This window comes from Plasmodium vivax, chromosome 6 (genome assembly GCF_000002415.2).
Source record: "Plasmodium vivax chromosome 6, whole genome shotgun sequence".
Taxonomy (NCBI): domain Eukaryota; phylum Apicomplexa; class Aconoidasida; order Haemosporida; family Plasmodiidae; genus Plasmodium; species Plasmodium vivax.
Genome location: NC_009911.1, coordinates 812,136 through 833,325, shown reverse-complemented (window position 1 = coordinate 833,325; position 21,190 = coordinate 812,136). Strand labels below are relative to the sequence as shown.

Genomic DNA, 21,190 nt, shown 5'->3' with positions numbered 1-21,190 from the left:
CGAAAGATAACCAATAGGAGGAACAGTCACGGGGGGAATGACGCTTGCCCGTTTGACTTGCCGATCGACTTAGCCGATTGACCTGACCGCTCTGCCTGAGTTGCGCTTCATCCAGTAAGGCAGCCCCCACTGCAACGTAGCCAAAGTAAGCGGCAAAAAACGCGGCAACGAGCAGCGAAGTAAAAAAAAAACAAAAATGAACAAAGTAGCGTCAAATGGATGCCAAGTTGATGCCACGTTGATGCCAAGTGGATGCCAAAGGAGGCCCCCAATTGCCCAGAAATAACGTCGCGAGGAACGCCGAAACGTGCTCACCAGAAAAGGGTTTTCCTTCAGGTGGTACGTTTTTTTTACATTTTTCTGCTACCCCACAAAAAGAAAAAAAAAAAAAACAACAAGCTATCGGGGAAGAACTCCACCAGAATAACAGCGCAACAGTGCAAGCGGCCCTCGGCTGCATTTCCGGCGCGGCGCTTCTGTGCCGACCCGCGAGGGGATCCCCGCTCAGTCATTTGAAGAGGGACAAGCAGAGACCGCACGCCTGCCGCGGTATGCGCCACGTTTGCGTCACTGCTTTATTGTTTTATTTTATTTTTTTTCTCCCTTCAACTGCAAGTCCCCGCGGAAGAATGCGGGCTGGAAAAATTGGGAAAACGCAAAAGTGGCGGGCATGGAGAATATACCTTCGCCGGCCGCGCACAGGTGGGTGAGGAAGCAGCGTAGGGGAAAAAAAAAAAAACGACGCCGCCGCTTCGGTGAGTAGCAGCACGCACGGAGGCACATGTTGCTGTTGCTGTTGCTGTTGCTGTTGCTTCGTTTTTTTTTTTCTTTTTTTTTTTAGTGAGTGCGTGACCCTGCCCACCGGTGAAGCTACATAGAAGGGCCAAATTGAAATGCGAATGGACGTGCCCAGGGGAGTAGCAAAATAGGGCAGCCCTGTTCTGCGTCGCCATCGTCATCGTCATCGTCACCATCACCGCCACCGTCTCTCCCTCCCCGCCCCTCAGATGCTGCTGCCGAGGCGGGGCGGCGCTCGCGGCATGGCCGCCCTGAGGGGGTTCAAGTTCGACAAACTCGCGGAGAGCCAAAGTCTAAGTGCGCAGGAGGTGGACCAGCTTGACCGAGTAAGCATGGTGTCCTTAAAAACGTTAAAAATACCTGAACAGGTCAGGCAAAAACTGCACAACTTGGCCAAGCAGTTTGTGAAGAAAAAGGATTTGGAGAAACTGGGGAGGTACGTAATGCAGAAGGTGACGAGCAGGAACTGCGTGGAGTTGCCTCGCATTTTGCCCTCCAAGCTGTTGCACCAGTTGCTGGAGGATGAAGAGGGTGAGGCGGGTGAAGCGGATGAGGCGGACGAAGCAGAGGTAAAGGCAAAGGCACAGCGCAAAGTGGGTGAAACAAAACGGGGAAGGAACAAACTGAGCAACCTCCTTGAAAAGAAGTCCTACCAATGCCTGAGGCAACATCTGGGAGAGTACCAAAACAAGTGGAAGGACGTGGAGCAGATGGCGTTGGCGCACGCGGAGGATGCGAGGCACATAGGAAGGAGCACCTCCCCCGCGAGGATGACCTTCTTCCCCGAGTCGTCCATCGCCTACACGCTGCACAACTTTAACGCGCACTACGGCGTCATGTACAGAGTCCTGCACGAGATCCGCACCCGGGTCCCATCGTTTGTGCCCGAGCGGGTGTTGGTTTGCTCGGGCGTGCCCGCCGTTGCGGTGGTGGCGCTGAACGAGCTGTACCCCACGAAGAGCAGCGAAAGTAGCGGCAACAACAGCGGAAGCAACTACTCCCGCCTTGGCCGCCTTATCGTGGCGGTGGAGGCCTCCGACTCGTTCGAAGCAATTTCCAAGTACCTCACGGAGTCCATCCCCCACGTGGCCCACCAGATGAACCTCTACAGCAGTAGCCTAGAGGAGCACCACCTCATCATCACTTCACACGTGCTGCTAACGCTCTACGATTACAGCGCAAGAAATTTGTATATAAAGAACATGTGGGACAGATTATCCGTCGGGGGGATCCTCATCGTTGTGGAGAGCGGCACGCCCACTGGGTTCCGGATGATTCACTCGATAAGAGAGCTTTTCATAACCGAACTGAAACACAACAGGTTTCACTTCATCGCCCCTTGTCCGCACGAAAGCATTTGCCCACTAGCCTTAACGGGGAAGGACTGGTGCCACTTCTCTCAGAGAATACACAGACTCTCTCACCACATCTATTGCAAAGGTAGTCGAGCGAAAAATGTGGACGAGTTAAAATATTCCTATCTTGTTATTCGTAAATGTGAAGGCCCCAGAACAACTTACCCGTCTGAAGGGGATGCCTTAACAGCTCAGGAGAAATCCTTCTTCTGGCCTCGGGTCGTTCTCCCCACCATCAAGTCAGGCAAGCATGTCCTCATCGACGTGTGCTCAAGACCTCATAACTTCGAGCGACTTGTGGTTACGAAAAGTGCTTCCCTAATTCCAAATTTAAGAACGAAAAGTGGTACCATCCTTAAGGGCTATGGGTATAAAAGTGCCAGGAAGTTACTTTGGGGGGACCTCTTCCGCTTCACCAAGAGGATTAGCCGCCCCGACGCCAGACTCTACACCCCCGAAAGTACAAAGCAGCACCTCTACCGGTTGCACAACAGAAACAAGCGCCGCCAAAATGTGGCGGACGTGGTTGACCGCCAGTCGCGCGAGCATTTCGACTCCCGCGCGGTGCAGTACTACGGCTCCTGAGGGGGGGGAAACTCCCACCTGGGGAGGACATCCACCTACCGGTGCTCCCCCCCCACACACGAAATCGCCGCGCACCACACACGCCGCAACACTGGCTCGATAAAAATTTAATGCTCAAAAAAGTTTCCGTTTCGAAAAAACAAAAAACGTTTTTAACATGGCTTCTTACTGATCATGCAACTTTCCGCGTCTTGTTTGCGTCTCTTTCGATGTCTTTTTTTTTTTTTTCCTTTTTTCTGGTACCTCCTATGATACCTCCATTTTTGCGTATTTTTTTTTTACTTTTTTTTGGCATTTATTTATTTTTCATCTTCTACATTTTTTTTTTGCGTTTTTTCGCGTTTTTTATCTTTTTTTTTTCGCTTTTTTTTTTAACTTTTTTTTTTCTTTTTTTATCTTTTTTTCTTTTTTCTTTTTTTTCCACCAATGGAGGAGAGAATGCCCATGTTACAGTAGCGATGGATGTACACACAAAAGGGTTAAAAAAAAAAAAAATAAAATAAAATAACATGGACACGCGTCTTCTGGGGGTCTTTAAAAAAAAAAAAAAATGGACACCGCGTGACACTTACACAATGTTACTTCTTTTTTTATTTTTATTTTTTTTCTTTTCTGTGCGCCAAGACAGCGCGAGCGCGGCGAGTATACATAAAAACTATGTTACCGCCATGCACTTTTTTATATGCGTACTTATGCGGCATGAAAACTATGCTGCATGCAGCATGCACTATGTACCTACACGCCCGTATGTGGGGCGCTAAAAAAAAAAATTAAAACAAAAATACGTAGGAAAAAATAGGAGAAAAAAAAAAAAAATCAACGCGCAGAGGAAGCGTGCGCCATGGGGGGGGGGGGGAAGGGAGATATACACAGTAGGTAGTACTTTATTTTTACACACGTCGGCACATATTTACTTACGCCTGCAGGACGCCTCAAACGCAAATGGGGGTGTCTGTGCTTGGGCGTTGGGAGCACCTCTCATCGGTGTGTGGAGGATAACCGAGATACATGCTGCTGATGTTAGGGGGAGTGGCTGTTTTTATCTCCTCTGCGCAGGCGATTTTGCCGGCAGATGGGCCCCCTATCCTTACTGGTGGCTCCTTCTTTGGGAAGGCCCCTCCACCCGCTCACTTCTTCTTGATCATCTTCTTCACCTTCTTGTTGCTCTTCACGCTGTTCTTGCTCATGTTCACATTTTTGTTCTTGCCGCCGCCCGCGTTGTTGCTCTTCTTGGACAGCTGCTCCTTCTTCTTGTCGATCTTTTTATTGCCCACCTTTTTGTTGGCCTCCTTTCCCTTAACGTTCTTTTTTCCACCTGACTTGTTCATATTATTGTTCATAGGTTTTTTGTTCGCATTAACACCTCCACTTTTTCCCTTCATTTTCCCCTTCTGGTCATTCTTTCCTCCAGATTCTCCCTTCTGTTTATCCTTGCTGTTCATATTTTTTTTGTTCACATTTTTATTACCCTTGCTGTTATTTTTGTTATTCTTTCCTCCGTTGTTCTTCACATTTTTATTATTTTTGTTTTTCTTCTTATAATCTTTTTTGTTCTCCTTTTTAATGTTGCCACCTCCTGAGCCTCCTTTTTTATTGTTTCCCATTTTGCCTTTAACAAGTTTATTTTTTGATTTCACCTTGTCATTCTTCTTTTGCTGTCCTCCCTTGCTGTTCATTTTTTTTTTTATTTCCTTCTTCACACTCATTCCTTTCTTGGCCGCCTTACCATTTTTGTTCCCTCCGTTGTTGTTTTTCTTGGAGCTTTTCTTCTTACTCTTCACTACATTTCCTCCGCCTCCTCCTCCTGAAGAAGGGGCACCATTTTTGGCTTTCTTCGAACCAGATGATGAAGCAGCTTTCTTTTCCTTTCCACTTTCGTCATTCTTTCCCTCTTCTTCTGGACTGTTATTCTCCCCTCCATCTCCTCCACTACCATCTGTACCTTCCACTTTGGTATCTCCCTCTTCTCCCTCTGCTTTACCTTCTTCCTTCACATCTCCGTTAACTTCTGCCCCTTCCGCGTTATTCTCAGCTGCACCGTCTTCATCATCGTCTGCGCCTTCCACTTCGTCGTCTTCTGCATCTGCCTTGGCGTCCGTCTCCGCGTCCTCCCCTTCCTTCTCTCCCTTGATGATAAAGTTCAACACGTTTTCTGCGGACTGTCCTGGCTTCACTCCCTTTTTAAAGTAGGACACTACACAGTCATTCTTGATCACCGCGTGGGACCTCGCAATTCGCTCGTCCTCCTTCAGGCACCCCAGCTCCTTCAGCACCTTCTTCTCCGCGTCGCACAGCAGCCCGAAGGGCAGTTCCAGCTTCTCCTTCCACTTTAGCTGCGGGGGGGAAAAAAGAGAAGGGGCGAAAAAAGCAGTGTGTTAAGTGATTCGTCGACTGTTGCAACGGATGCAACTGATGCGATTGCTGCAACTGCCGCTCCCTGCACCGCCCCCACAGCGGGGAAGACACGCGCGGTCGGCCCGAAAACGCAAAAAAGACACCACCGACAGGCCTGCCAAGTGGGAAAGACACGCATGCAGAAGCAGGGGGGGGGAGTTTCCTCCCAACCACGCGCATGTGATTCGCTCAAAACGGGTTACACTCGCTACACTCGCGACACTCGTGTCAAGCGTGCCACTAAGTCGCTCCCTCCTGGAGGCCCTACCTGCGCATCAGCCGAATCGGCGGACAGCCCATACACCGCGTATTTATTTGAAGTGAACTCCTCAAACTTCTCCTTGAACAACTTGGCCTGCTCGGTACAGCCGGGTGTGTCCGCCTTCGGGTACACGAAGACGACCACTCCGTTGAGCTCCTTGTGCTTGTCGATTTCTCCCTGCAGGGTGGTCTGCTCGTTCTTCTCGTTAAACAGCTCTGCGTTGAGGATTTCCTCCGTCAACTTGGTGTCTGCGCGGGGGGATAGGTAGTGGGGTGCAAGTGTTAAGCGGCCACGTGGGGGGGAGAGAACGAATAGCGTGCGAGACAGAGACACACATCGGGGTGGCGGTCCCTCTGCGTGGTGTTGCACTGCATTGCACGGCCATGCGCCCACCGTCCGCCCACCATCCGCGCTGGGACACACACAGGGGAAGCAAAAGACGCAGGCAAAAACGGACTACAGAACGAACAGGTGGAGGAGCCAATCTCCACCGATGCGTCGCTCCCCCTGGTGATCTCCCCAACAGACGGATGGCGCAGACACACCCCCCGGCAAGTGCATTCGCCTCTGCTTCCTCGAGGAAGTCTCAACTGATGGGTGTCAAAACTTACTTTCTATCATTTTGGTCAATGGTACAAATGACTATTGGAAAAAAAAAAAAAAAAAAGAAAAGAAAAAGAAAAAGACGAAGGGGAGGAAAAATCAAAGGGCGTTCAGCCGGGTGAACGGTACGCAGTGATGTACTTCACAGGGAGGAAAACAAATACACTTTAACACTATTTGTTTTGGCTGGTGAAAACTGGCATCACAGGTTGTGCAAGGGAAAGGAAAAAAAAAAAACGCGTCACTAAATGGTCGCAAAAATGCGCAACTCGGCTGAACTGCGCAACTTGGCTGAACTGCTCCAACTTGACCGAACTGTAAGCAACACGTGTTACTGAAATGTGTTAACACTTGGTACACATACTGGTGTGCTAGTCGACGCTTTAAAAAAAAAAAAAAATGAACTAAAGAAATGCTTTGCTAGTTTTTTTTTTTTTTTTTTTTTTCATTCAAACAATGGATGTGCAAAAAGGGGGGGGAAAAGAAAATGGGGCGAACAAATTTGAATACCAATAAATATTGGCGAGTGGAAAAAAAAAAAAAATTGAAAACTAACTGTAACTGGAAAAGGAACAGGCAGTCGACAAGTGAACAGAGCAATGAATGGCGAGGTGAGCAATGAACGATGCGATGACGTGAACAGAGTGAGCAGAAGTGAGTAAACAAAAATGCATGAACGGGGGGGATGAAATGAACAGAAGTGAACAGAAGTGATGAACAGAAGTGAACAGAAGTGATGAACAGAAGTGAACAGAAGTGATGAACAGAAATGAAGCGATAAACAAGCGATTACGTGATGAACAAAAATGCACAGATAACGGTGAACAAAACGTACCATCCGGGATGGCAGTGACACGATGACGCTACGTACATGTACGCGTGAACGACCAGCGAAACGAAGAGTGAAACAGAAAAAATTTTGTTTCAATTTTTTTTGCGCGTATGTGCATATCCACGCGGACGTGAGCGCAAAGGCAGACGCAAGCGCGTGCGGAAACGTACGCGCGCGGGGCGTCAACTAAGCGGGAACGAAGCGTGAACGAAGCGTAAACGAAGCGGGAATGGCGCAAAGCAATCCCACCCGCACTTTTAAAGGTGAACATATATAATACATTCAACACCAACGTTCGGGCTGCTTTCTGTGTTATATATCTTTTCACGCGCTTTCCAACCCTCCTGGTTTGTTCGCTTGCTCTTTTTCGGTGAGTGAGTCGTTTGCCGAATCGTCGCAAACAGTTCGCAATTGATAGCGGCTGACTGGAATTGTTCGCGTTTGTTAGCGGCTGATTGCAATGGTTCGCAATTGTTCGTACCTGCGAGCGCTTGCCCACGGTTCGGCGCGCTTCTTCACCAACCGGGGACAAACCGCCTGGAGTCGCCCTCGCTCGGCAGTGCCACTCCAACCATTTGCAATTTTCACAAAATTTGCCTCCCAACTTGGCTTGATTTTGCTTTATCTCACTTTCAGCACCAGTTTAAATTGGGTCAAGGTGAAAAAAAAAAAAAAAAAAAAAAAAAAGCGAACTTCACACGGTGTAAAATAAAATAAAAAAATAAAAAAAAATATTTTTTTTTTTTTGGAAAGGCGAAACTGCCTTAATGCACGTATTTCACTCTTCCAACTGAATAGTCTGTTTATTGTCTTTTTTAACGTTTCATTGTTTTTTTTTTTTTTCCTTTTTCCTTTTTTTTCCCCCCGCAAGTACACACATGTAAATACGCCCGTATGTTTGCGGATACACACACGGGGGTGTGTACGCCCCCCGCGCGTTCACGTGTGTACGTGTGTGTACGCGTGTGTACACCCGAACCAATGAACCAGTGTACCAATGTACCAGTGGGGAGCGCCCCGTGGGTTGGGGGGCGCCCATGAGCAACCCATTGGCGAATGACCACCCATGAATGACCACCCATGAATGACCACACATGAATGACCACCTAAGAGTGACCACCCATGAATGACCACCTAAGAGTGACCACCACCGAACCGGCGTGCGCGCGCTCACCCCTCGCAGGCTGCTCGCCCATTTGTGTGTTCCTAGTTCGCTCCATTTCCTCCCCCCGCAAACTTCGCCCATCAGACTTTTTCTGCACACGCGCGTCACTGCTCCATTGCATTACCGATAGGTGATACTCCTTTGGGAAGCCTCTCCTGGTTGCTCTGCTGGTTACTCTCCTGGTTGCTCTGCTGGTTACTCTCCTGGTTGCCCTCTTGTTGCTCTCGTGTTCCTCTCTCGATGCCCTCTTGTTACCCTCTTGTTGCCCTCTTGTTACCCTCTTGTTGTTTCCCCGTGTACCCCCCTCCGAATAACCCTCGGGGGAAAGTGGAGAGATGTGAGTTAACTCCGCACTCCCCCAACTCTACCAGTTACAACCTCATCGCGCGGCACCTCTCCGCCCCGTGAAGAGGCACACTCCGTTCACCCCTCGTTCGCCCGCCGTTCGCCCTCCCTTCACTCTCCCCTCACTCCCTGCGCACCCCGCACTTGCACTGCCATCGCAGTGCATACCTGCGCATCACTTCTCGTAACTCCCCTAACGGTCAGTGGCATATGCACATGCACACACGCGCGCATACAGGTGCATACCGAAGGGCGCGCTCCCACATGCACACACGTGCACATCGTTCAAAGTGAACAAAGTGGAATGACTCTCAAGGGTCGGCACACAACCCTTCCTTTGTGACCCCTTCACAAATTGCGTTTTCCCATCAGCTCCTCTCAGCTCCACTCCCAATTTTTTTTTTTTTTTTTTTTAATTCACCAAGTTGAATGCGCACAGTTCAGAAGCACGAACAGCCCAGTGCCGCGCAGCCGATCGAGCCACCAACACTTCCAGCGTAAATCAAACGGCTTGTTCAGCCGAACTGGCTACGTTCGATCGTTCGCCACTTCGACACGGTTACTTTCACTTGGCAATTCGGTTACGCGCATTGCGAAGAGGGGAAAAAAATAAATAAAATAATCGCATGGAGTTTCCCTCCCAATTTGCCCCCCACATTTGCTTAATACTCTGCGTAGCACAAATGTGTGCAGAAGGATACTCCCTTTCCTGCACACAAATGTGTGTAACTTCCCGAATGCACTTTTCACCGCGTAGGAAAAAAAAAAAAAAAAAAAATAGCTAGCTGGCTAGCTAAAACGGTTTTATGGCCCACTATCGAGGGGGTAAAAATTCCAAGCGGGTAGTGTAATTATTGCAACTTCGTACGAGCACATGTCAGTGTTACCATCAGCACATGTTCGTATCCCCTCAGGTTAGGTGTCACCCACGTGGATAAGTAAAAAGGATGCTATTTACACATTTAACCTATGGTGAAGGGCACACTGCGCGGCGGTAACGCCCATCAGTTGTGGCCTTGCTTCACCCAACTCATGTCTTGCAACTGCTACCTCCAACTGGGTGACTGCCCATAAGTTTGAAGCGGAATGGTTCCCCCATGTTTCTTTTGTGTGCAAAAAAAAGGAAAAAAAAAAAAAAAAAAAAACTGCCTTGTTCATGCGGATGGGGAGCGGTCAACACAAAATGGCTCCCCCGCATGCAGGTTTACGCAACTACACAAGGCGTATGCCCATCCATAAGCACACATTTTTAATTAAAAAAAAGGTAAAAATTTCCCCCATCTGCTGCCCCCCCCCTATCACATAACGTGCAACGTGTTCGACTCGATACATCCTAAGTACTCACTGTTAATGGTGGCAATTGCAAACATGTTGGACAGGTCGTAGCGAATACCTTGCAGCTTTATCCGCACTGTTGTCTGCGGCTTTATGTTGTGCACTCCTGAGGAAAAACAGGGGTAGTGGGAATCCTCCGAGTATTCGAAGAACTTGGGGATGGCTGTTCTCGATATGAAAATTTTGAGCGGGCCTGCCTGAGCGAAGAAGCCGAGTTTGTTTACGTCAGTGACGACCGCGTCGAGTACCTGCGATGGGCGGTCAGGGAAAAAAAAAAAAAAAAAAAAAAAAAAGGGGGCACATGTAGTATGGTATACACACCAATCGGTTGAATCAACCCAATTCACGCACAGGTGAACTTTCCTTAACAGCGCCTCCACCATGTGGACCCCTTCCTCGGGTGGAGGAACAATCACCCACCTCGTCCTTAAACGGCTTGAAGACGATGGCCTGGTATTTGACCTTCACAACGATCATGCTCGTCCCATCCTGCACACGTCCAGGCTCACTATGTATTATGCGGATGACGCAAATTATGTACCCATACTTGGCATTGCACTGACCCTCTACGCTGTTTCTCAGCATATCCTCTATGAACTGCTGGTACCTCGGGCCCAGCTGACTTGGCTTTATTATTACATTTTTCCATTCCTCTATGACGAAGTACATTGTACGTTCGGCTGGGTGGCGGTTTGATGCGGAGAGGGAGCTGTTGCAGACGTGGTGGATTTACAAGCGGGGGGAAGAGGAGGAGCTTCGCGGGTACTTCTCCCCTGTTTACTTCTATCCTGTTTGCTTCTACCCTGTTCACTTATACCCTTTTCACTTCTACCCTTTTTAATGAGCTCCCCCCTCCAGTTATCGCTTTATTGCGCCTTCTCACGTTGCCCTTGTGGCTCCTCCGCGTGCGCTCATGCAACAGTTTGGCGGATAACGCTTCGCAAAGGAGGGCCTTTTTCTCCCCCCTTGGTCGAAATGCAGAAAGAGGGTTGGCAACTCAGAACCGCAGCATGGTAAGTGCGTGTGGCTATGGCACAGTGCGCTCGCGCGAGATGTTTCTATGGCAACATGGGACGATGTGATCGTGGGGTCGTGCAATCATCGGATCGTGGGGTCATCAGATCATCGGAACGTGGGAGCCTTTTTTGTTGCTTTGTTTCCCCTTCCATCGTAAGGCGCGCCGAAGTGTGGCAGAAGTTGTCAACTTACGGGGCGCAGGTTCGACGCTCATAAGCATATGCAAGTAGTATATGCATGTATATGTATGTACATATGTTTGTGTTTTTTTTTTTTTTTTTTTTTTTTTTCGATCGAGATTCGGCCCACTTTTCCGTCGCCCTCCTCCGCGCGCACCCAGGGGAAAATAAAACGGGGTGGGGGCCGATCCCGACGGTACAAATTAGCAACTGGTGCATTTAAGCGGGTCCCCCGCTGGGATGGCGATTGCCTATATTTGCTCATTTGGCGCAGTGACGACTCCCTTCCAGGTTAAAAGAATAAACATAGGAAGGAAGAAAGGAAGGAAGAAATAAAAAGAGTAAAAAGAGTAAAAAAAAAAAAAAAAAAAAACATGGACCATTCACGCTTCCACCTTTTCGCGCAGCTTCCTCCGTGACGCTCCCCCCTCCGATGCTGCGCTCACAGAGAGTCCACAGCAGAAACACATAACGATGACTATCACAGCTGGGAAGTGTTCCAAGCACATTAAAAAGTTTTTCACCCATGGGCTGAAGAAGAACGTCCTCCCGTACTTCCTCCACTGCAAAAATAAACCCTTCCTCATGAACTCCAAATATGTGCAGAGGTACTCTCTCGAGTTCGTCCCCAAAAGTGTTATTAACAGGTCAGCACAGAGTAGAAGAGGCAGCGGCAGGTGAAAGCACCCGCTACACCATCTTGGCACTCTGACAGCAGCACGTAGATACCCCAGTACCTGTGACCAGCTATTGTACACCTCTCCTTTTCCACACCTCTCCTTTTTTACTTCTCCCCCACCCCACCACAGATACATCCAAGACAAACGGAGGATCAAAAAAGAGGGGGAGTGAACAAGCATGGGGTTGTAGAGAAGTTCCCGGGAGGGCGAAAGCGCTGTCCCCCGGTTGATTCGCCGCTTAACTTCGCCTCTTCACTTCGCCGCTTCTCTTCGCCGCTTTGCTTCCCCCCTCACGAGGCCCACTCCCGCCGCATCACCCTCCTTATCAAGTACTCCCGGATGAAGAAGTCCATGCCCAAAGACTCCATCGCCTCGATTTCAAATTTCCGACTGAGCTTTTCCATTTGGGTGATCTCCCTTCTCACCTTCGCACTGCACTTGAGGCTGTCACCACTTAGCATGTTGCGCAAGACGTTCTTGTCCCGCTGGGATAACGCCAGGAGGGCCTCCTTCGGGATGAGGCTCATGTCTTGCGAGTTCATGCCGACCCATCTCATATCTGCGCAAGGGAAGATGGCGTCTTCATTAGTTTTGCAGCCCTCCTTGTAGCTCAAGTATATTCGGAAGCCGTAGGGGTCGTAGTCGCCCACGTAGACGCACTGCAGGGGAGGGGCGGCGAAAAAGGGAAGCTCAAATGGGTGCGGAAGTGGAAGAAGGGGAGGCGAAAATGGGGAGTCAAAGAGGAAGAGTGCTGTGAAGCTACCTCAAAAGCTGCCGGTGAAGTGCCCCAGGATGACCGGTTGACTGGCCAGGCGAATCTCCACCACACATGAAGGCATCCCCGCGACGCACCCCCTCGCCTTACCTCCAGCTGGAACAACTCAACAAGCTCGCAAATAATTTTCCGAGTGGAAAAGTCTGGCACTCCCTTCCCGGTTATTAAAATGCAGGGCAAAATCTGGCATGAAGAAAAAAAAAAAAAAAAAAAAAAAAAAAAAAAAGGGGCATGGGATGAGAGGAGAGGTACAGTCAGTAGAAAGTCAAATGGGCATACGTATAGGTGCGCGTCGGCACATTTCCACTCGGTGGGCACCCCCCATGCACTGCTCTCAAAGTACATTCCATATCTCCTTTTCGCAAAGCTTTTGATAGAGCGAATATTTTTCCACCACGAGTATGTAGTTTGCTTGGCTCTCCACGCGGTCGACTTTTAAAAGGCTGTCATTGATCATTAAGCCGTTTTCTGCAAAGGTGGGTATTTGGAGTGTTAGCGGCGGATGAGTGTAACCGAGTTTGTTACATCTCATCTGCACTACGCCGCTGTGAGGAGTAGACGGGAATGCTTATCCACCCCTGCCTGCGGCGATGCTCCCCTGCGACCTACCCACTTCGTTCAGATTCAAACGCTCGTTGTTTTTGCGAAGCACGAGGAGGCCGCCGATGCAACCTGTACGTTCAAGCAAAGTTGTCCTCGTTGGGATTTGCCCACGGGGGAACTACGGGGGCACTACGGGGGCACTACAGGTAGGGGGGGGCCCAGCGGTGCGAAACGTAGTTAGGCAGAACGCACTCGAGCATACACGTGTATACACTTGCATAGATGTACATGCATATATCTTCATACGTGTGCCCCCGGAGGACACCCATTTTCACGCGCGAATCGGCGCGCTCCTCTTTGAGGGAACCTTTTTCCGAGGCGTAGACGTTTAGGGACGCCCTGGGGAATCCCAAGATGTGGCAAACGTGCTAAGGGGGGTGGCGCGGGCGCGCAAAGGGGTCACTCTGTAGGGGGTACTCTATGTGGGTAGCTCTCCTGTAGGTTACTCTATGTGGGTATCCCCCCTTTGGGTAACTCTATGTGGGTAACTCTCCCCTCGGGTTGCCCCCTCACCAGGATGTGCCGGTTCGTCTGGCACTGCTCGCTGAAGAGGTGGTACAGCTTGTAGTATATTTCCCTCTGCGTGCAGCTCTTGTCCTTAGTGAGGGGTTAAGCAAAAGTGGGCGTTCGTGAGAAGGGGCTAAGTTAGTCAGTCCGATGGCCCGACTGGAAGGTTACTCATTCGGATTACACATTAGGATCACACATTATGATTACACATTCGGATTACACATTATAGAGTTGCCTCTCTGTGTAGCCGCTTCCCATTTTCCTCCCCTTTTTAAGCTAAACCTGAATGACCATGTCGTTGACGAGCTCCACGACGGATACGGCTGCGCAGGGGGGAAGGGCGCGATGTTAGCGGCGTGACATGCACGGAATGGACACAAAGGGAGGGCGAATTAAAATGCACAGGCGTAGCTCTACGCACGCCTCGCCGCTTCACTACGCGTGTACGCACTCCTGCAGAGCCCCACGAGGCGCCGGTTGAGGAGGCCGCGGGGGTACTGCTTCTCCGAGTTGGCCTTAAAAATGTCCACGTCAAAGCTCAGCAACCAGGACATTACGTGGAGGACAAAGTCCTCTATTTCTGCGAGCGTGAATTGGGGGAAAACCGCACGTGAGAGGGTGGCACTCGGTCGGGCAGGCTGCGTAGGTAAGCTCGCCCAGGTGGAACCGACCGGGCACCCAAACACATGCACACATATATCTATGCGTCCACCCGGTAACCTTCAAATATCCTGCCCTTGTCACCCCCTTGCCCGTCCATCGTTTGGAAGGATACACCAATCGTTGCGTCTTTTAATTTGGGGAAAAAAAAAAGTTAACAAAAACAACTTTTACAAAGCACACAGTTGTTGCTCACCGACCGAACACGCATAGTTGCATAAACGAAAGAACATGAATGGTGATACATGTGTAATGTTCCCACGGCGTTAATGCATAGGCAAGCAAATCGAGGGAAGAAAATTGCAAACCGGTTGAATGGCTCACCAAAAGTGTATGTACAGGTCAGGCAAATTTTTGAAAAAAAAAAAAAAAAAAAAAAAAAAAATGCACACAGGTGGGGAGCTCCCCAATGGTAACTACATCCACTTATGCGTGGCTGCCTGCGGCGAGGATGCTCACTTTCACCACAGTGTTTTCATATGCACATGGACGTACACACATTTGCAGCTTGTCAGTAAAGACTCGTTTGTTTCATTATGCTGAGGAATTCCTCCTGGCTAATTTCGCCGTCCATGTCCTTGTCAAATTCGTCTATCATCGCTTGCAGTTCGTCGTCGGAAAGGTTTTCTCCCTGCGCGGGTGTGTATTAGCATTGTGTGGGAGCTGTTGAGCGTTGCCAGAGGGGTGTGAGATCTCTCTACAGATGCATTGTAGCAATGGCTACAAGTTGGCCGGCTGCCCACTCGCCCTCTCGCCTCACCAGTTCTCGGGACACCCTCCGCAAATTCTTTAGCGATATTTTCCCTGCAAAGATGGGTCAATTTGGAATGTGAAAAAATACGTCGAGGGGGTGTGCAATCAGTCACCTCATCCTCTACAGGAGGAAACGCAAAGATGTTGCGGCAAACCGGAATAGCAGCTCAATTGCACATTCGCCCTGTTGCACCACGGTGAAATGGCAAATTGGGACATCATAATAAAGAAGAGAAAGCCACTCCATCCCCGGTCACTCTTGCTAAACATTCCTACCTGTGTCGTCATCGTCAAACAGTTTAAACGCTTTGATTATTTCCTCCGTTGGGTCTCTGTCCCCGATCTTCTGCGTCACTGAAAGGGGAAAAAAAAAAAAAAAGAAAAAAAAGAAAAAAAAAGTGTAATCTTTACTGCGCAATAACAATGTGCATAGATCTCCCCCTTCCGATCGCCTTACTAATGTCCAGAAAATCATTGTAGTCGATGTAGCCCGAATTGGATTTATCGTATTCCCTCATCAGCTCCAAAACGTCCGCCTTCTTTATGTCAAACCCAAGTGCTCTTATCGCCACCTGCAGGGAACATGTACAGGAAAAGGGAAGAAATGGGGGAGGGAGATTAAAATGGGGGCATCTTCCAGGGAAATTATGCCAAAGGGTAGCACTTCTGGGGGGGCAAACATAAACAGTGACATGCAGAGATTGCTCATCTTGGGGATACCCAACCAGTGGGGCGTAACGTAAGTCATATTGTACAGATGAGCAAGCTTTTCTTGCATAGAGAAAAAAGAGGACGGTCTAAAGCTGTGCTATTTTTTTACTGCCTCGATTGCAGCACGTTGGTTTGTCTCCCTTTGTTGCCCTCCTCTATCTTCGCATTTTTCTTTCGCAAAAAGGCAGCTTATAACTGCAGGTGATACAACTCGCGGTGTGCCGCTCACACGAAAGGGGGCTCGAGGCCCACTAGCGCGCCGTACCTTCAACTCATGGTAGTCAATTTTCCCCGTTTTTTCCGTGTCAAATAAATCGAAGGCTTCCTTTATCTCATTCTTTTGCTCCTCCGTTATTTCGTTTCTGCCCCTCCGCCGGTTGCTACTTATGGGCCTATTCGTAATGGCCCTTGGGGTGAAGTTGGAGACTTCGCTTTTTCTGCTAATCATTTGGTGTGCCGGGCGACGCGAAAAATGGCGAAAATGGGAAAGCCGCGGAAAATAAGCAAAAAGAGGGAAAAACGGAAGAGGCTTCAAAATGTGCACACAGAGGTGTACACTTTTGGAGGCTCGCGCAGATGCACACTTTTTAGGGCCAGCGGAGGTGTACACTTTTTTGTGACCACGTGCGAGAATTTCAAATTGCTATTTTTGCAAATTCGGAGGGGTAAAAGTGATCAGCAGGTGACGCGCGGGGCAGAGGTGAAGAAGAGGCGAAGCGATGGAGCGGCGAAGCGGCCAAGCAGATAATTCGATAAGTCACCAATTCGAGGTGGAGAAATTTTTTGCTCCACTTGCGAAGTGCTGCTCGTGCGCGGCGGAAAAAACATTGACCGAGCGGGTATATCGGAAAATAAAAAACTCCCGCCTCCGCGCGCTTTTTCGTGCCTCGGGCTGGCCGCGCCGGGGGAAAGGCTCGCCACTCGGCTTTACACATGCGCACGTGCACACGGCGCTGGTACACGGAACAGGGCACACGGAACATTACCCCCAGCACAGTGCCCTTTACCACTTGCGCAATATCAAGCGACGACTTAAACTTCCAATAAGCTTCACGTTTCCCAGTGGCCTCCACATAATGATTACCACCTTTACGCGCCCACTTAGGGCCATGAAAAAATTTCGCAAGACTGGCAGCTAAACTCAGCGCGAACTTACGCGTGCACACTTGAGGGAGAAAAAAGGCATGCCCTCAGGTCGAGAAATTGTGAAGGGGGATATACTCAATGGGTAAGTACGTGTATAGCGGTTAATCGGGATATCCCCGCAGAAATGCGCCAAAAATGGGCAAAAAATGTGCTCCAAGTGGAGCGCAGATAAGCGGAAGGTGTAAGTGATCGAGAGAGTGGAAGTCCTCTTTAGGGTTAGCACAAGGGAGAATTACCAGGTGGGATTACCCAGCGGATGAATTCCGCCCGCAAGTTCATGCTGCTGCTTTGCGAGTTCTCTCCCCCAGTGAAAGGGCAACTATAGTAACGCAGCCAACCACTTTGGTGATTTTCCCCCACAAGGTGCCCCCCGCGCCATGCCGCTCACAAAATGAAAGAGACCAAACCGGTTAAAGAGACATCCTCCTCCCGCAAAAAAAAAAAAACAATTACACAGAATTAAACGTGCAAAATTGCCACCACCACCCCTAGTACTCCTTTTTCTTGCCCCCTTTTACCAACGTGCTTACCGCTTCTACGCAGTTTTACATATGTTAGTTAATCTTTTCATAGGTATACTTTTTGGAAGTTTTTTTTTTTTTTTTTTTTTTTTCTTTTCGGTTAGTTATTTTGCTTAGCTTTCACCTGAACGTGTTTAAAATGGATGGTGCGTAGGTGGGGAAAAAAAAAAAAAATTTGCACACAGATGAAATAATGGAAAAGAATGGAGAAAAGCGCTAAAAATGTGCAAAAATGAGGGGAATTTTTCTGAACAGTTCATGTGAAAAGCCACATTTGGCGTATTTATTTTTTTTTTTTAAAAGTCCATTTTGGCTAGTCCATCATTCGGCCAAATGCAATAAACCCCACTGTACACCCCAGTTGTTGGTCTCTCTCAATAAAAGGGGTATTTTTAAGCACATTTTGTTCTCCTTTTCCGAGCGTAATCGCCTGGGCGACTTGGCAAATCAGCTTCCGCTTGACCGCTTCCGCTTGACCGCTTCCGCTTGACCGCTTTCGCTTGACGCTTTCGTTTGACCGCTTTCCCTTAAGCCTTCAAGTCCTTCTTCAGAGGCCCATAATACTTAACTTTTTCCTCACTGGTTTGGAATCTTCCATGTCCAATTTTAGAGGAAGTGTCAATAAATTTGAGTGAAACTTGCGCTAAGGCATCTCTCGACACTTGTGGTACCAATGTTTTTCTCAGCGTGATTGGTCTTTTCTTCGTTCCAGCAACACAGCCTTTCAGTAGGATAAAATCTTCATTGACCACACCATAATGTGGGAAGCCACCCATGGGGGTAATTTTCTTCTCAGTAATATCAGCATCGGTTGAGGCGTTGTTTTTATCCTTTTTCAGGCCAATTCTGTAAATCTTTTTATTTCTTTCAGTTCGGTGGAAATAACCTTTTTGACCATGTCTGGGTACTTGAAATTGTACTCTCGCAGGATGCCAGGCACCAATACAAGCAACTTTCCTTAACCCTCTGTGTGTTTTTCTTGGTAATCTTTTCACGCCATATCTGCTGACCACACCTTTGGTACCATGTCCCTTTGTCACACTAATCACGTCGATCATTTCGTTCGTATTGAATACATTCGAAACGGGTAGATTCTTTTCCAACAGTTCTTTCAAAAAGTCAATTTTGTCTTTCATTCCACCTCCATTTATTTGGATTTCCATGATGTGTGCCTTCTTCATGCTTAAGGGCGTCTTCGATGGTTGGGTATGGCAAACGGCTCTCAACACAGTGCAGTATTTTTCTATCCTCTTGTAGAGACTTTCCTTGGTTAGCTTGGGAACCATCAACGCTTTGGTAAATGCCTTCTTATCACTTTTGTACCAGTTTTTGTAGTATCTTCTTCTAAATTCGTCGGAGACGTGGTTGGCCCATACGGTGGTGAGTATTCTCAATCCCTTTGGTGTTTCTCTGTAGCCAACCATTCCGACGACAACCATTGGGGCGCACTCGATAATGGTACAGGCTTCCACAATTTCCTTTTTGTGTAATTTCGATCCTGGTTTATCAACTTCCCTTACGATGTGGGTCATACCGGCCTTGTAGCCCATGAAGGCCGTGAAGTGGGGGGGCTTCTCCTTGTCATCCTTTGGGAAGGATCTGATTTTGCCCCTCAAGCGTTTGCACCTCTTCCTTGGCAGGAACCCCAGCGAGCCGTGGCGAGGCCTCTCGAACTTGCGATGCGACATTGTTGCGTGGTCGTGAAGCGGCTAAGCGGCTGTGTGGTGAGGGACGCTACGTCCGCGTAGGGATATGTTTATATATGAACGTACGTACGTACTCACTTATTTCGTATGCGCTTCCTCTACGTGCGATCCTCCACTTGGCGGATGTCACAGTAAATGCGGTTCACTCCAAAGGTGCTGAACTAGCAGGGAGGAATAATTTCATGAAGGGTAAAAAAAAAAAAAAAAAAAAAAAAGCTTTCTCCTCACGCAATTATTTTTTTTATATATCTTTTTAAAAACGTTGCAAAAAAAAAAAAATCAGCCTGCGCTTGCGCCTGTTGAGGATTGCCAAAAAGGGTTACTAGCCAGTTAACATGAAAGAGAACATATGCAAGTTGATGTGAAATTTATTCGAACTCCTAACATCCATTAGCATCTTTTTTTTTTTTTTTCTTTCGTGTTAAATGTATGTTTTTTTCTTTTTCGCAAAAACTGGGAACGCCGGAACGCTGGAAAGCTTGCAACAAAATTGCAAAGATGTAAAAAAAAATGGCAAAATTGTACGTGCGCTGAGAGTGCCCGAAAGGATACTATATACACTTGCATATGGCACAGGTGAATTGGCTTCCTCGAGGGCATTATATGCTATGCATTCGTTTGCGGTCGAGCAGAAAAAGGGATGCATAAAATACATACTCTGTTTGGCAAAGCACTTAATATTTTTGCTGGTCGGCGGGGGGGGAAGTGAAAAGAATCTCAACCCGGAAAAGGCTGCCCCTTCAGGTGGATATAAAAAAAAATGTCAACTGCCCGTAGCGCATTTCTGAGCACCCGCGCTACGCACGTAATATATGAATTCATGTGAGTGTACTTTTGTATGCCTTTATTTTTTTTTACGCGCTTTGATCATCCCCCCTGAACTGCTTTTTTTTTTTTTCTTTTTTTTTTTTTTTTTTTTGTGCCTGCCTGGGGGCGACGTTATCGCCGCGCAATGTCACCTAAATTGGCGATCTGCCAAGGGCACGTAAAATGTAGGGTGCGCGACGAGCGGTGCCGAAGAGGGGCCGCTCCACCGAATGGCACTCAGCATTTATTTCCGTAATAGGGGGGGTGTCACACGTGCGCGCATGGAGGGTTGTACTCACATGATGGGTTGTACGTCAATGAAGGGTTGTATGTCAATGATGGGTGTTTCCTCTTTTGTTTTCTCTCTTTTTTTTCTTTTTCTTTCCTCTTTTTTTTCTTTTTCTTTCCTCTTTTTTTTTTTTCCATTTGGTTACCCCCCCGCTGAAGGAGGTACCCCTCTTTTTGATTTCCCCCCAAAGTAGGCCTATCTCAGTGAAGCAGTGAAAAGAGAAGAAGCGAAAAAATACGCAGGAGGAAGGGCATAGCCTCAGACTGCTCTCTCGGAGCCAAAAAGAAGTGCGGCATGGAGTACCACCTGGTTGTTCGACTTGCCCCCTCCAAAAAAAAAAAATGCGGTATGCTGCTCTGTATGCTACGAAATTTTGCAAAATTTTGCGAAATTGCTGCAGACGGGTTCCGTTCCCTTTCGCGCGCGCTTGAAGGTGGTGGTCCCCCATGGAGGGGCCACAGGGAAAGCCATTTTGTTATTTTTTTTTATTTTATTTTTTACCTTCCCACGCTGGCAACGCTTGAAGTGCATGATCTGGGCGGTAACTCCGCGGGAAAGGAAAAAAAAACATTGCGAAGGGGCGCTGGCAAAAAAAAGGGAATTCAGCAGAACTGCGAAAGGAAGAAAAAAAAAGAGTTGCAAATGCGCTTCCCTATTGGGGGGCACTTCCAAAACGTTGCTTTGTAACATGTGGGGGGAAAATTTTTCCGTAAAATAAAACGTCAGTATGTTCAGTAAAAATGCACATAAAAATAATTCGCGTTGTTTTGACCCCCCTTTGCGACCTGCAGCGTAGTCACGCAGAAGGGGAGAGGAGGACGCTCGTCCATCTGCCATATGCCATATGCCATCTGCCCATCTGTTGTCACAATGGAAGGAAAGGCACCAAAAAATTGGAAAGGTTATGTCTGCCCAGGGGGCCCTTCCCATTTGAAGGAGGGAGGTGTAGAGGCCGTAACGATATTAAGCTATCTCATCAGGTCAACAGTTTTCCTTTTTTTTTTTAACACCCCATGTGTTAAAAAGCGAGCAGTATGTATCACTGCATGGAGGATCCTCTGCGTATTTCCCCCCATCTTCCCCTCATTCAAATGGCTGACTTAACTTCGCTCACCGGAAAACTTACCATCGTTCGTTTAAAAAGGTGGAACCTCTCCAC

General features: G+C 48.3%; 7 protein-coding genes across 7 annotated transcripts, besides 19 other annotated features; 2 read left to right on the top strand and 5 right to left on the bottom strand.

The window, feature by feature from the left end:
* Positions 1–1,040: 1,040 nt before the first annotated feature.
* Positions 1,041–2,738, top strand: PVX_111360 (hypothetical protein, conserved; the record flags this gene model as incomplete). Its single annotated transcript, XM_001608447.1, has 1 exon — positions 1,041–2,738. One exon carries the CDS (start codon positions 1,041–1,043, stop codon positions 2,736–2,738), a length of 1,698 nt encoding a protein of 565 aa, XP_001608497.1.
* Positions 2,498–2,518: a microsatellite.
* Positions 2,739–3,830: 1,092 nt separating the features above from the next.
* Positions 3,831–3,851: a microsatellite.
* A 14-nt stretch (positions 3,852–3,865) lies between these two features.
* PVX_111355 (merozoite capping protein 1, putative) lies at positions 3,866–6,025 on the bottom strand (the record flags this gene model as incomplete). The annotated part of the gene is made up of 3 exons (XM_001608446.1): positions 6,006–6,025; positions 5,401–5,642; positions 3,866–5,071 (listed from the first exon to the last, which is right to left on the bottom strand). The coding sequence occupies exons 1-3, from the start codon at positions 6,013–6,015 to the stop codon at positions 3,866–3,868; spliced, it is 1,458 nt and encodes a 485-aa protein (XP_001608496.1). The 5' UTR covers positions 6,016–6,025.
* Positions 5,142–5,165: a microsatellite.
* Positions 6,017–6,039: a microsatellite.
* A 1,698-nt stretch (positions 6,040–7,737) lies between these two features.
* Positions 7,738–7,757: a microsatellite.
* A 1,880-nt stretch (positions 7,758–9,637) lies between these two features.
* On the bottom strand, positions 9,638–10,944 carry PVX_111350 (DNA-directed RNA polymerase II, putative; the record flags this gene model as incomplete). Its single annotated transcript, XM_001608445.1, has 2 exons — positions 10,095–10,944; positions 9,638–9,922 (listed from the first exon to the last, which is right to left on the bottom strand). Exons 1-2 carry the CDS (start codon positions 10,341–10,343, stop codon positions 9,638–9,640), a joined length of 534 nt encoding a protein of 177 aa, XP_001608495.1. The 5' UTR covers positions 10,344–10,944.
* Positions 10,945–10,988: 44 nt separating this feature from the next.
* Positions 10,989–11,011: a microsatellite.
* Positions 11,012–11,172: 161 nt separating this feature from the next.
* Positions 11,173–12,508, top strand: PVX_111345 (hypothetical protein, conserved). Its single transcript, XM_001608444.1, has 2 exons — positions 11,173–11,517; positions 11,680–12,508. Exons 1-2 carry the CDS (start codon positions 11,345–11,347, stop codon positions 11,720–11,722), a joined length of 216 nt encoding a protein of 71 aa, XP_001608494.1. The 5' UTR covers positions 11,173–11,344; the 3' UTR covers positions 11,723–12,508.
* Positions 11,287–11,312: a microsatellite.
* PVX_111340 (hypothetical protein, conserved) lies at positions 11,841–14,241 on the bottom strand (the record flags this gene model as incomplete). Its single annotated transcript, XM_001608443.1, has 9 exons — positions 14,159–14,241; positions 13,890–14,018; positions 13,721–13,761; positions 13,442–13,525; positions 13,236–13,296; positions 12,935–12,997; positions 12,669–12,793; positions 12,416–12,508; positions 11,841–12,209 (listed from the first exon to the last, which is right to left on the bottom strand). The coding sequence occupies exons 1-9, from the start codon at positions 14,196–14,198 to the stop codon at positions 11,841–11,843; spliced, it is 1,005 nt and encodes a 334-aa protein (XP_001608493.1). The 5' UTR covers positions 14,199–14,241.
* Positions 11,891–11,914: a microsatellite.
* Positions 12,323–12,343: a microsatellite.
* A 368-nt stretch (positions 14,242–14,609) lies between the features above and the next one.
* PVX_111335 (centrin, putative) lies at positions 14,610–16,010 on the bottom strand (the record flags this gene model as incomplete). Its single annotated transcript, XM_001608442.1, has 5 exons — positions 14,610–14,729; positions 14,859–14,902; positions 15,128–15,205; positions 15,309–15,423; positions 15,828–16,010. The coding sequence occupies 5 exons, from the start codon at positions 16,008–16,010 to the stop codon at positions 14,610–14,612; spliced, it is 540 nt and encodes a 179-aa protein (XP_001608492.1).
* Positions 15,094–15,118: a microsatellite.
* Positions 15,196–15,234: a microsatellite.
* Positions 15,391–15,411: a microsatellite.
* Positions 15,859–15,880: a microsatellite.
* Positions 16,011–16,231: 221 nt separating the features above from the next.
* Positions 16,232–16,260: a microsatellite.
* A 1,099-nt stretch (positions 16,261–17,359) lies between these two features.
* PVX_111330 (ribosomal protein L3, putative) lies at positions 17,360–19,276 on the bottom strand. The gene has a single exon (XM_001608441.1). It carries the CDS (start codon positions 18,915–18,917, stop codon positions 17,757–17,759), a length of 1,161 nt encoding a protein of 386 aa, XP_001608491.1. The 5' UTR covers positions 18,918–19,276; the 3' UTR covers positions 17,360–17,756.
* Positions 17,963–18,003: a microsatellite.
* Positions 19,029–19,051: a microsatellite.
* Positions 19,277–19,394: 118 nt separating the features above from the next.
* Positions 19,395–19,420: a microsatellite.
* Positions 19,421–19,589: 169 nt separating this feature from the next.
* Positions 19,590–19,609: a microsatellite.
* A 219-nt stretch (positions 19,610–19,828) lies between these two features.
* Positions 19,829–19,852: a microsatellite.
* Positions 19,853–21,190: the final 1,338 nt, after the last annotated feature.

Excerpts from the sequence above, each read along its gene's own strand:
- PVX_111345 (XM_001608444.1), top strand. The coding sequence starts at position 11,345 with ATGACTATCACAGCTGGGAAGTGTTCCAAGCACATTAAAAAGTTTTTC. Across the intron at positions 11,518-11,679 it reads CCCAAAAGTGTTATTAACAG|ATACATCCAAGACAAACGGA; the intron begins GTCAGCACAGAG and ends ACCCCACCACAG.
- PVX_111330 (XM_001608441.1), bottom strand. The coding sequence starts at position 18,917 with ATGTCGCATCGCAAGTTCGAGAGGCCTCGCCACGGCTCGCTGGGGTTC.